Genomic DNA, 12402 nt, shown 5'->3' on the forward strand with positions numbered 1-12402 from the left:
CTGTGGGGCTGACGGTGCCACCGGCCGGAACCGGCGGAAGGAGCGGGGCGCGACCCCCGCCCGCCGCTGCCCCTCGAAGTTGCCTGAGCGCTCCGGGCTCCCAGCGCCGCCGCCCCTCGCGGAAGGGCGGTCAGCGGGGTCTTCCGGCGCCCCCGCCCGCCCTCGCCCTCCGGGCCACCGCCGTGCTCCGGCACCCCGCCGGTGGATGCTCCTGCCCCGGCCCGGGAAGCCCCCGGCGGCACTGCAGGCAGCGCAGCCCGCCGGGCCGCACTGGACGCCAGTGAGGCGGCGGGCGAGGACACCGCGGCGGCGTTCGCCGCCGGCCTGAAGGAGGACAGGGAGCCTCGGCGGGCCGAGGACGAGGGGCGCTCGGCGGGCACCAGCCATGGGGTGTTGTGAGGTGGGGAGATTGCTTTGGAGAGTCGGCCTCTTCCTCCCCCTGCTGACAGCGCGCCCCGCCACCGCCGGTCACGTCGCCAGCAATCACGGTAAGGGCGGCCGAGGGTGCGGGTGCGGTGCGGGTGAGCTCCCGCCAACTTTCCGACGGCCGCGGGGTGCGAGGGACGGGCGGGCGGCTGCCGGCGGGGAGGGGACCCGCACCTGCGCCCCGCAGCGCTGGTGCCTCCCAGCCCAGGGAAGTGGGGTGGCAGCCGGGGCCGGTGTCCGGGCGTTGGGGGGTTCCCCACGGCAAGCTTGGCCGCCGCGGAGGTGGGCAGAGGGAGTGCAGGACCCAGCGCTGCCCGGCGACCCCCGCTTCCTGCCGCCTGTGTCCGCGACCCTGCGGAAGTTGGGTGTTTGGCGAGAGGGAAACCGGAGGACTCTGCTTTCCCCCCCCCCCCCCCGCCCCGCTCCGGGAGGGGCAAGGTTCCGACCCCGCCGGGCGGGGCTGGGAACCGGGAGGTAACGCAGCGGCGGCTGGGACTGTCGGGGCGTCTGCGGGCTCAGCAGAGCCACCGCCAGCCGCCGAGGCTTGTGTCTGAGCGGCCGAGCGGCGGGTAACCGAAAGTTACCTCCCAGCGAGCTGGAGCCGTAGAAGCTTTTTACTTGAAATATGGTTTTAAGGTTTCCTTCATTCTGCCGAACGCAAAGCGCCTTCAGAGTGGGTTTGGGTGGGCTCACTGTGCGTTAAGGGAAATTGCTGCTCGTCAGCGAGCTGTTAAAAGGTGCCTCACTGTCCTTAACGCCTCATTTTTACTTGCTACGTTCTGATTGTCCGAAAAGCCGGAACATTTAAAGTCTATGTCACAGGTGCATGCTCATCGGGTCTTACTCAAGACAGTATTTTAATTCGTAGGTTGTAAGGCGTACGTTAAAGAAAAATGCCTCAGGATTAAGAAGGGAATCATCCCATTTAGAAAAATATAAATGCATAGCACATCGTGGGGGTATGAAGTTTTGTTAGGAAGAATTGGAAAAAACTTGTGAAACATCGTGTTATATGTTATCGACCATCTGGATAGAGCAGAACATTTCCTTATCTGTTTGTTTAATGTACATCTCTATTTAAAGTTATGGAATAGGTAGGATGCATCTGTTTCTAAATTAGGAGAGTCCGTCCTACTTTTAATATTGTTTTTGTGCGATTTAGCTTTCATCTGATGGGGTATTAGTGTGATGTGAGTGAAAATATGGGAACTGAAGGGGTAGCCCTAATGTTGCTTCTGATAGAAGTCATTTTACTTGCTATTATTGAAAGGAGTGCTGAAAATGGCTAAGGTGGAAAGTAATGATCAGACAAGACAAACTGGTTTTAGTCGTGGAATACTATCAGATATATAGTTCATATATTTTCACACTTCTACGGTCTATTTTCAGTGTTCATTGTATCCATATGGGTAACAGTAAGAAGAGAGAATAAAATACCTAGAAAAAAGGAAAATATGATAGTACAGCAGCAAATACTGACTGCAAACACTGAGCAGTCAGGGGCAGCTACAGCAGCAATGTTCCAAGTTGGTATTGTTCCTTTTCCTCTTCTACACTGCATGTGATGAATAATTCCAGTTTGTAATTGTATAACATACGGTCATATCAATGCTATAATAGATTTCGCCCTTAGTCATGTCTTAGAAGCCATTGAATTTTTACAGTAACACAGTGCAGTTTTCCTTTCCTGTCACTGTCATTAGTGCATGTTATTCTCTGCCACATTAACATGAGGCCAGTCATGTAATGTGAATGTGGTTAAAAAAAATCATCTATCTGCTGTGTTATAAAATAGCCAAGACACAGTACATGCATCACAGGTAAAGAATTTTTATGGAGTAGTGCAAGTTGGATTATAAGTCTAAACTCAGATTTGATATTCCTGGGATTAAATGAGTAATGTTAAAGTAGTGTTTCAAAAAAGCAGGTGAAAAATTGGGGAAATAGTTACCAAAACAGTTAAGCCCAAAGGGAAGTCTGTCAAGGATGAAGTGGTTTTTTGATGTTGATGTAGCTTTTCCTAAGAAGTTCAGGTATTGCCTGTATACTACTGATGAATTACTGAACTTCTGAGTAACTGCTATTGCTGCACCTTGTTTCAAAACTTCCAATAAAATGAGTGGCTTCTTATCTTTGGTACTGTCACTGTAGCATGAAAGTCAAACTAGAAGCGTGTCACTGAAATCTGGCAAATGAACTCTCTAAACAGAAGGTGTAACTCATCAAAACTCACATGAACTGGAAATTTACTAAATACAGGTGCTTTAAAATGCATGTTCTACCGCATTAATGAAATGCTAGCCAAAGAGTTTGCTGTCTGTGATGCTTTTCTCGAAATACAGAAATTGGATGGAAGAAAATCAGTACAATGAAGAAGTTCCCCATTGTGTAAACACTTAAATGTGTGAGTTGAAAATGCTGGTTATTAACATTTGGAATCCCAGCTGTAAAGAATATTTTGAAATCTAGTGAGGAAAAAAAATCTTATTTCCATAAGGTGATATTTTCTGACTGTGCATCTTGGAAACATGTTTGCGATAATTGCTATTGGGCTTTTACTAATAATGCTAGTAATTATAACTTAGCTTGGCTTTACTCTCTTTTACATTTTGTTTCTGTTTTGTGTTTACAAACATAGCAACATTAGTGCTAAATAGCAAAGGAATACTTTATTTGGGTTTCTTGATTGTTTGAGGCAAAAAAGTGAAAGGAGAGTAAGTTTATTATTCCAATTTGGTAACAGACAGCCCTTCCACTTAATGGATTATTTCCCATTATTAAAGAGGGATTTTCAGAGAATTAATATACTCCAGTCTTATAATTTATTACTGTGTTGGGATTAATCTTTTTGTTTGTTCTCCTCAAACAGAAAGATAGATTTTATATATATATATATATATATGTATGTGTATATATATGCACACACACAGTTCCAAGACTCTTAGGTTGCTCATTCTTCACCCAGTAAATCAATGTGTGGTGTCTTAAAGTATCTGTAGCAAGGCAGACACAAACAATACTATCAACAGGGAAGTGAACTTACTCATTTATCTTGATGGAGTGGTAAGTTCAAAACCAAAGTATGACCAAGCCAAGGATTTTTTTCAGCTAAGAAAAGCCTTGTAGGTAGGCAAGGCCATAGAGCTGCATAAGAACAATGTACCACTGCAGCCTGAAACAATGCTGCTGGAAACATAAGCCTAAACTAATGGGGTAGGGTGAGTGCTTACATGTTTGTCTAAGTTTTCATTATCATAACCATGACATCCAGTTATGAACATGTTGCATTATTATGCAAGATATCAGCCTGTGTTATATATGTAACTATTCTATAAGTTTGTTGTTTGATTGCCAGAACACAATGAATTGGGCAATTCCTCTCAAACCTAAAAATACAGATAATAGCATCTGGGCTGTGAACTTCTTTGTGCAAAACTTGTGTGATCTTTTAAGATAACAGTTGCATCAGGTTAAGAGTTCAGTTGTTTCCTGTGCCAAGCACGTGCCTGCATGTATGTTTCCACGTATATGTAAACCAGAAAAGGTTTTTGTACCCTGGCTTCTTTTAAGCTGTAGCTTAAAAGATAATGGCTACATAAGGTAGCCATTATGTGTCACCAGACAATTTATTTCTGAAGTAAACTGTAGAACTTGATGAGCTTATAGCGTGTCACGTCTGTCAGTGAACTGTAAAAGGAAGCTGTTGCTTTGTCAAGTTACTGGGTATCTGTGTATCTTGTCAGATTATGCAAGGCTGGTCTTTTTATGCTTCCTTCTAAAAGGCACTTGTATTCATTTTCTTCCTCTTACAAAAAAAGTTGAGGTAAGAAATAATGTCAGATGTCAGTTCCGAAATTCTTATAGCCTTTATTTTCACAGTGATTACACTTGATGTAAATTGAGTAGCTCAAAGTAAGTAATAAAGCTTTTTGATTCTGGTGTTAAAATCTCAGGCAGATTACTAATGACCTTGAGTTATTCATCAGTTCAAAGAAGTTGGCTTATTTTTATTCACATATTTATTTTTATACAAGTGCAATCCATCACAGATAAGCACTCTTTTTGAATACAGCACTCAGAACCTTCTTGTAGCAATAAGGAGACCAAGGACTAAGCGTCTGTAGAAACTGAAATTCTCTCTGAATGAAACTCATGTTTTACTGCTAGAGGATATCTCTTACTTGGAGGACTTATGGTCCTGTCAGGCTGTGCTGCTGCCTGTATTGTATTTGTCCTGGTGGGTTCTGCTGCTCAGTTATCCAGCGGTAGTCTTTGTATTTACATCATTATGAAAAATGAGAAAACAAGCAAAACCACCGCAGTAGAAGTGTGTCATTCCCTTTGAAGTGTGCAGCTAAAGTCATGAGCAAAATAATATTTTAGTTTCAATCTACTAAGACATTTAAAAAAGGTTTTTACCCCTGTGTCCCACATCCGTATAGACTTGAGTGCTAAATGAAGACTTAGCAGCTCTGACGGTTGTAGATATGCGTAGAATGACTTGTTATCCAAAAACCTTGATCTGTATGCCATAAGTATGAGATGAACAGATTTGCAGTTAATGCCTCATGATACATTCCTGGTGGTGCATTTGGCAGCACTGAGTGCTGTTTGGATATTTTGTTAATTTGTTTTGGACAAATGAGAATGATTGGTATGGAAAGAATGAATATTTCAATATGTATGGCTTGAGCAGATAAATTTTTAAACCAAGTCGGCACAGTAGCTCTCCTGTAATTTGAGGGTGGCAAAACACCACAGAGGAACTAAAGTGTTTCCAAACCTGTTTATTTTTATATATATATATTTAATATATATATAACTTGGCCTTGTTGAAGAAGGAGGCAAGTCAAAATCAAGCTAAATGTTATAGGGAAATATGGAAAAACAAGCAGAAGAGAAGAGCTGACTGTTAGTGAGCAGTGGTTTTTCCATCTCTCATGATTTATTCAGAGATCAGTGTTTCCAGTTTCAGTCAGCATCTTGCCTGCATCAGGAAACAAGCCACCATAGTTCCTAGAAAACAGACTGACACCGGTGCAGAGGGGGTGGCTGTCCTGCATCTGCCTACTCTTCTGAGGCCCTTTTCAAAGCATCTGCTGCTGGCTGCTCTCAAATTGGCCTTCAGTATTAGATCAGATACAGCTTGGGGTTGATCCAGAATGACCGTTCTTCCCCTCCTACGAGTTTAACAGTTAATTTTTGGCCAGACAACACTTCTTTTGGCAAGTCTAATAGTTTACAAATGAGAGAAGGAAAAAGCATGTAGGAAACTGATTTTATTTTTTATGGAAGTCTCCTCTCTGTTTCCAGATACATATTTTTGAATCTAATTACTTAGATCTGAATTTGGTTTGAGGGTTTGTTTAGGGTACCTGATGTCGGACTTCTCACTTGAGAACTTCAGAAAAGTATTAAAGTTCAGTAAATTATATGTAAGGTACAGAGTAAATCAATATCCAATTTGTTGGCTGTTTCTTTAAAATGAAAAGGGTAATATAGTATGTTTAAAATCTCCTTTAACTGATTGGTAATATTTAGAAACTGATACACATGTGCAGTATGAGAAGGATTTTATTGTTCTTGTATCCCAATCTAGCATAGCTATGTTAGGATATGTTCTTTTTCCAGCTGTGTGTAAGATGGGATGTTTCCATTAGAATCACTGGATTTTTCTAACTTAACATTGACACAAAGAAGAGGCTGACCTTTTGTTTGTTATGCCTCTTTACATGCTGAAAGAGACAAGTAGGGAAAACAAAATACTTGTCCAAAATCTATCCTGACCTTCAGGAGCCACGTTGTCATGTAAGAGAGGTCAAGAAAAATCTGTTGGGAACAGTACATCTTCAGAAGTAGGTTTTGAACTTGTAAATGACATGCCAATCTTTATGGTAAGGCGTTGAAACAACGAATTGCTACTAAAAAGATTTCTCTTACGTGATATAAACATGAAATTCTTCGCAGGATTTCTTTCTGGTCCATACAAATCAACTTGCTCAACTTTATGGGAATGTGATTTTTTTTCCAGTCCTTTTTTTTTAGATGATTTTCTTAATTTTGAGTGCCACTTCCTTACCGTTTGGTTTTGTGAACTTGAATCTTGGCCACTTGTGTAAAATTCAGGGTTTTCCTATCAGTGCTTGTCTTTTCTTAGTTTGCAGAAGTGTGTATGAACTGTTACAAACCTAAAGATCTCCCTTTATTTTTTATTATTATTTTCAGTGCTTTTAAAATGCAGTTCTGAATGCTTCTTTCCATTTCAGTACTTACTCCTCAAGGTAATCATCATTCTGTTTGCTGTTGTAATGATGCCAGAATATTTCCAGACCATACAAAAGCCTGGACAATTTATCAGTGAAATTACCTTCTGCTGGTTCATTTCTCTTGTAATCCCCTTAGTCTTCCAGTCTACCACTTACTCCAACAATCCTATACTCGTTCCAAGTGTGCTTTCATTATCAACCTTGCAAAACCTTCTTCCCATGTCTAAAGTCCATTCAAAATAGGTAGGCATTAAAGACAAGTCACTTCAATTAATCCAGCATTCATTTGTAATGTAAGTACTAATTTGAATGTGTTAGAGAACACAGCTTAGAGGGCAATCTTGGCTTTAAATCAAATAACTGCATGTTTTATATGGATGTCTGAAGCTTGCTAATCCATTGTATTAAAAGCAACAATCCAAAACCATCCCAACAAAACCCAAAACAAAAAACCCTGCAGTTTTTCCTACTCTGTAAGAAAATTCCACTGATTTGACTCACCCACAACACAGTACTAATGTGTGTTAGCATTTCTGTTGCTTACTGGCTTGGATGTTTGTATTTGGACTAAATTCCATCATCCTGCTAAAAACCCATAAAGGTACTGAATACCTTGACAATGGTGATAGTTCAATAAATAGAGAAGTATTAATTTTAATCAATGAAGCTATTTTTATGATGCTTTAGGTAATTACATAGATAATAAAAAACCCCAAACACACTCAGGCAATGCACGGGTGCGTTTTTCCGTAGCTTACAATACTGTTTTCTACTCTTCAAACTGTTGTTTTACAGTATGTCATAATACACCTCAACTCTTAAGCCAGCAGATACTATTACTTTGGTTTATGAGTTTATTCACATTCTAAATATATACTGCCTCAATAATTATTATGTGTATTTAAAGAAAACAGCTGTATTTTGATCTTTAAACTAAGACTAGGTTAAAAAATGGTGTAAAATTCTCAACTGACGTTTATTTTGACAGTCCAGTAGGTCTGGTTTTTAAAAGTTAAAAAGCCCCACATTTAGGAGGAAATTGCATCTAGATTGACAATTAAATTTCCTTTCTGTAGAATAATCTGAGGACTTAAAACGTAATTTATCTCTAAATGTAAAAAGGTTGAATTCACATTTAACAACCATTCTGAAATCTTGATTCAATTCTCGAATCAATCGTGATTCAGTTCATTATTAAAAAAAATCATAATGAGATACAAACCAAGGTAGGATATACTGTATGAACTTCAAACACAGACTTGAAATAAGGTGAATCAAAATAAAGAGCTTTAGATTTGAATCTTTTTTTTTTCCTGTTCTCTGAAAATCTGTGAGGGATAGGATATTATAAAATGTATTTTTTTTTATTTTTAGTATCCCAGTGTTTTCAGGCCATTATCCTTAACTTTTCCCACATACACTTCTCTGGCAAACACCACACCATGTTTCAAAGTTCTATGTTACTGTGATTTATCTCTGTGCAATGCAGGAGACAAACTGAAGGTTAGAGGAAAGATTCAATCCTGATTTTGTATGTATTACCCACCAGAGTGGGCCATTCACTAGCTTCATGACTCTTAACATTTCCTTACTTGTGGTGTTGGTGTTGCTTGAAATACTCTGGAAAACATGGGGGTTAAGGGAGGCTGCTGCAAAGTAGAAACCTGTACACGCTTTCCAGGATGCTGCTGTGGGGAAGATGCACGATCAGGGCTGGTCCATGGATCTCTTTTCCTTGTACCAGCTCATACAAAACAGTCTCAGCATAAGAAACATGGAAAAGGTCGGTGGTCTTTTCCTCTCCTTTCACCGACATTTGCTTTTTCTCTCTTGCACTGTCCCCCATGTTGTATGTGTTCATGCTTTAAGTTTCTACTTAAATCTCAAGGAGGAAACAAGAACTTAAAGATGTAGTACTCTTTAAGAGAAATTATTGGTTTAGAGTTCTTCTCTCACAAGAGAAGTGGTTTTATTTGTTCTACATTGACTGAATACCAGGCAGTGTGTCTATGTTGAAGGTGTCTACTCTTTGCTGACAGGTTCTTCAAAAAGAGCAATACCAGGTTAATGAAGAATGCGCAGTAGCTAGAATGCACAGCAGCTCCTCATAGGTCGGTGCAGCTCTATTGGGTAGCATAAGGAATATTTGAGAAGCACTTATATAAGCATAGCAATCCAGGGTGAAGATTTTAATATATAGATCTGTTAAGTGCATTTGTAATAGAGCATTCCTTCATGACAACATGTTTTTCTAAATTATAGAGGTTTTAGCTTAGAATGAAATCCGTGCTGTGTCACTTCTACACAGAAAGAAAGAGGGGCAGTAGGCGCCACCTGTAACAAACCACTGTGAAGGTACACACACAGAATGAGGACAGAGTAAAAGGTGTGTTTACTGGGAGCTGTACCATCTCAATCCGTTTAATGGCTTCTGCACCTAGAACAAAAGGGGAAAAGTCACATACAGCAAGTAGTATCATTGATGCATGTAATGAGTGATTTGTTTTGGCTGGGAACCCTTGGTTAGAGTGCATTTGCTGCTGTAATTTGTGTTCTCTGGCTGCTGGTTGCTTCTTAGCTTAAAATAAAGGAATAAAAGAATGAATTGGAAAGCATTCCGTAAAATAGTGTGCTAGTGTTTTAATCTTGGTAGAAGTGATTATCTCTGAAATTTCCCAGGCCAGTTTTCCCAGTGGGTTCCAGCTGGTGGTTTAAAATCAAATTCTACGGGAAAAATTATGCTGAAATTTAGAATTAAGTAGTTCAAATATATTTTTGAACATATTAAAAGTATGAAAGAAGATCTAACAATTTTTTTCCTCTAGCGCTTTCATTCTTTGTGGCTGGAAATGGACTGCATGAAGAGCATTTGGATGAGGGATTTATATTTCAAAATGTGGTTTGAATCCTGCACTTCTTCTGCAAATCAAAGTGGGACCATATGAAATTGCATAGTCCTTCGTATCTTGCTGTGTCTTACTGCTGAAGATCTTTGAAGGGAAAGTAAGGGAAATGTAAAACCTGTGTCTCTGCTAGGTTGCTTTTGTTTGTATTACTGAAGTTGCTAAATGCTTACATGCTGGAATGATATAGTAGGAACACCCACTCAGAGGGTTATGTGAGATTTAATCATTCAGTTTAGTGGACTTTATTTTGTAGAGGAACATTTAATTTAGGTAAACAGGAATGCTGTTAGCATCTAGGAAAGAAGAAACATAATGAGAGGTGTGGCACCTGTGTGCTTCTCAGCCAAACTCATACACAGACTGCCATCAGCTCTGATGGAGACCCAAACTCTGTTGCTGCTAAGACAACAGTAGGAATGTTTATCCTGTGATTTTCGTATATGATAAAAAAGGTCATAAAATGTCAGATTTGCAGGTAGAGAATTTCAGAAAGAATTAGCTTAATTTGCTTCTTTAAGAAATATAGAAAAAATGTCTCCTGCTAAGGGTAAGACTTTGCTTTTGTAAAATGGTTATATCGAAAGTGATAAAGATGTGTTGTATTCAGAGGAAGAAGAATGATTGTGTACACTTCACAAAGAAAAAGGGTCTACCAGAGAGAGGTATTGTATGATAACTGCTTCTGAAGAGATCTGGGACTGTAAAAGTCAGCCAGGAAATCAGATGGTATTCTGTGTCATGTTAATGGTTCCTCTTGATGCAGGTGAATATAATGATGCTATCATATACTCCATTTTTCTATAGGCTATCTACAGGGCATCTCATCTAGTGTAGAGAAGTGAGTGCTGGTGGTTGGAAGGAGTCCAGCATTTCCTGTTGCCATTGTTTAATGCATGCTTCTGTGCAAACAGCCTGCATGCAGTTATTTTTTGAGTGTTGAATCTCTTCTAAACTATTATTTTTCACAGTATTCTTTTGAATGAGCCTTTTGTGTTTTTGTAGCCAACTGTACTAAAGAGAAGAGTTAAAGGCCCAAGCTTTTAGCTTAGGTGGCCGATTTGTGACACCCTCTGCGTATTTTAAGGAATTAATTTTTCATGTGCAGAGGTAGATGGCTTTCAGTGCAGTCTTCAGCAAAACTCATTGGGTTTTGGTGCTTGGTGGGGTTATTTTGTGTGTGTTTTTTCTTTTTGTATTTTTTATATTCCTGTGTATAATTAAGTTGTTCTCTGCTAAGAACACTTTGATCCTATTTTAAAAATTCATGATATATCAAAATGCAGATAAAGTGAATTTGTAGCACAGGAATTAAGGATCTGAAACTTCCTTGCCATTTTGTGTACCTGGTCTCTCACTGACCTTCCTGAGGTCAAGGACTCAACCCCAAAACATAAGTCTTGGCCAGCTGGCCCATGGAGCTGTTTGGCACTCATAGTCTTGGGAACCAGCTATCTTTCATGTAGACCATGAGCCAAAGGGCATACTTCAGTTCTGGCTTTTCCTGACTCTTTCAAGTGTGGGACTTACTCGTCCCAATAGCATAAAAATGTAGTTATTACAAAATTTCTTTTCCTACTGCAATTTTTATTTTCTAAAAAGTTCACTTTTTCACTCGTTCTTTATATATCATTCACATGAGATGGTGGTTTATGTAGATTGATGGTGTAATCCTCTATAAATGATCTGAATTACTTAAGGCACTAGAGGTACCATCATCCATGGCATAATCCTTAGACAGTAATGAAGGCATGCACCTTGCCAGTAGGTTATGCTGAGCAGCAAAGGAATTTTGAAACTTGCAAGTAAAATTGGCTCGTATTCAGGTAACACACCATGTTTATCCTCTCTTGGTTGAGTAAGAGCTCTAATGGTCATGACTTCCCAATCTGTGGCTCTTCTTGTTACTTCAGTTGTTGTTGCCTCTAGTGGGCATGGCGACCTGGTTCAGGAACGGTGCAACGGCCCACCCCTGGCTGACTGGACCATTAGCTCGCAGACACCAATGTGGTGGACGGCAAATGGCATTTATTGCTTAATGACATGGCATTATATAGCTTGGGTTTATAACATCACTTCCGTCTGCTTACATCATAAACTAAACGCTTTTGGCTATCAGGAGAGGGGCCCTATCTTTCCGTACCGCGCAATATCTTCCGGCCGCCAGACTCTGGCTACCCACATTTCCCCCCTCCCTATGCATAACTATATCAACTAAAATGTAACAAGCTTAAAGAATATATGTCATACTATTGGATAGAAAACATACTAAAAGAACCTTATTTTCACTTTGTGCCCTAAAATAATTTTGTCCTATATATCACAAACTCGAGTAGAAAACATAAGGCACATTAAGTAAAAGGTAATCAAGAGGTATATTGGAACAACGAGGTAAGATTGGGGGTAACTAAAGGGAATGTTGAGAACAAGTATAGCTGAAAAACAAGATCTCTCTGAGGTATTTTATTTCAGATCGAATTTATGGGCCCTGGGAAGACCATCGATAAACTATCTCCGAGAGGCATCACTGCTGTGTGAGGTGACAGACTCGACCCTAGCGGGCGTCCCCGCGCAGGCAACGTTGACCTGATGAGTTTTTGTTCCCTTCACTCAGCATGAGGCTCGGGCGTTCCAACTTTTAAAAGTGCACGCCTGTTACCACGTAGGGGGCCAGTCTGCATGGTAAAAGGGGGTGACAATGTCCAAAAAGGTCTCCCAGGGGTTTGGATTTGTCCAGATAGTTAAATTCAAGTAAAATAACTTGAGGTAACATTAACCAAACACGATATCAAAGCAATTGCCGGCGT

The 12402-nt window shown here is 40.4% G+C and overlaps 1 protein-coding gene across 1 annotated transcript in view; it reads left to right on the forward strand.

The window, feature by feature from the left end:
* Nucleotides 1-385: 385 nt before the first annotated feature.
* The window catches only part of EPHA6 (EPH receptor A6), a gene marked incomplete at both ends in the record, with an annotated part of 464979 nt that continues 452962 nt past the window's right edge, over nt 386-12402 (forward strand). Inside the window, one exon of the mRNA XM_080613276.1 lies at nt 386-488. Coding sequence (XP_080469402.1) covers nt 386-488 — 103 coding nt within the window. The remainder of the gene's footprint in view (nt 489-12402) is intronic.

The sequence above is a fragment of the Psittacula echo genome (assembly GCF_963264785.1).
Source record: "Psittacula echo genome assembly, chromosome: 3".
Taxonomy (NCBI): domain Eukaryota; kingdom Metazoa; phylum Chordata; class Aves; order Psittaciformes; family Psittacidae; genus Psittacula; species Psittacula echo.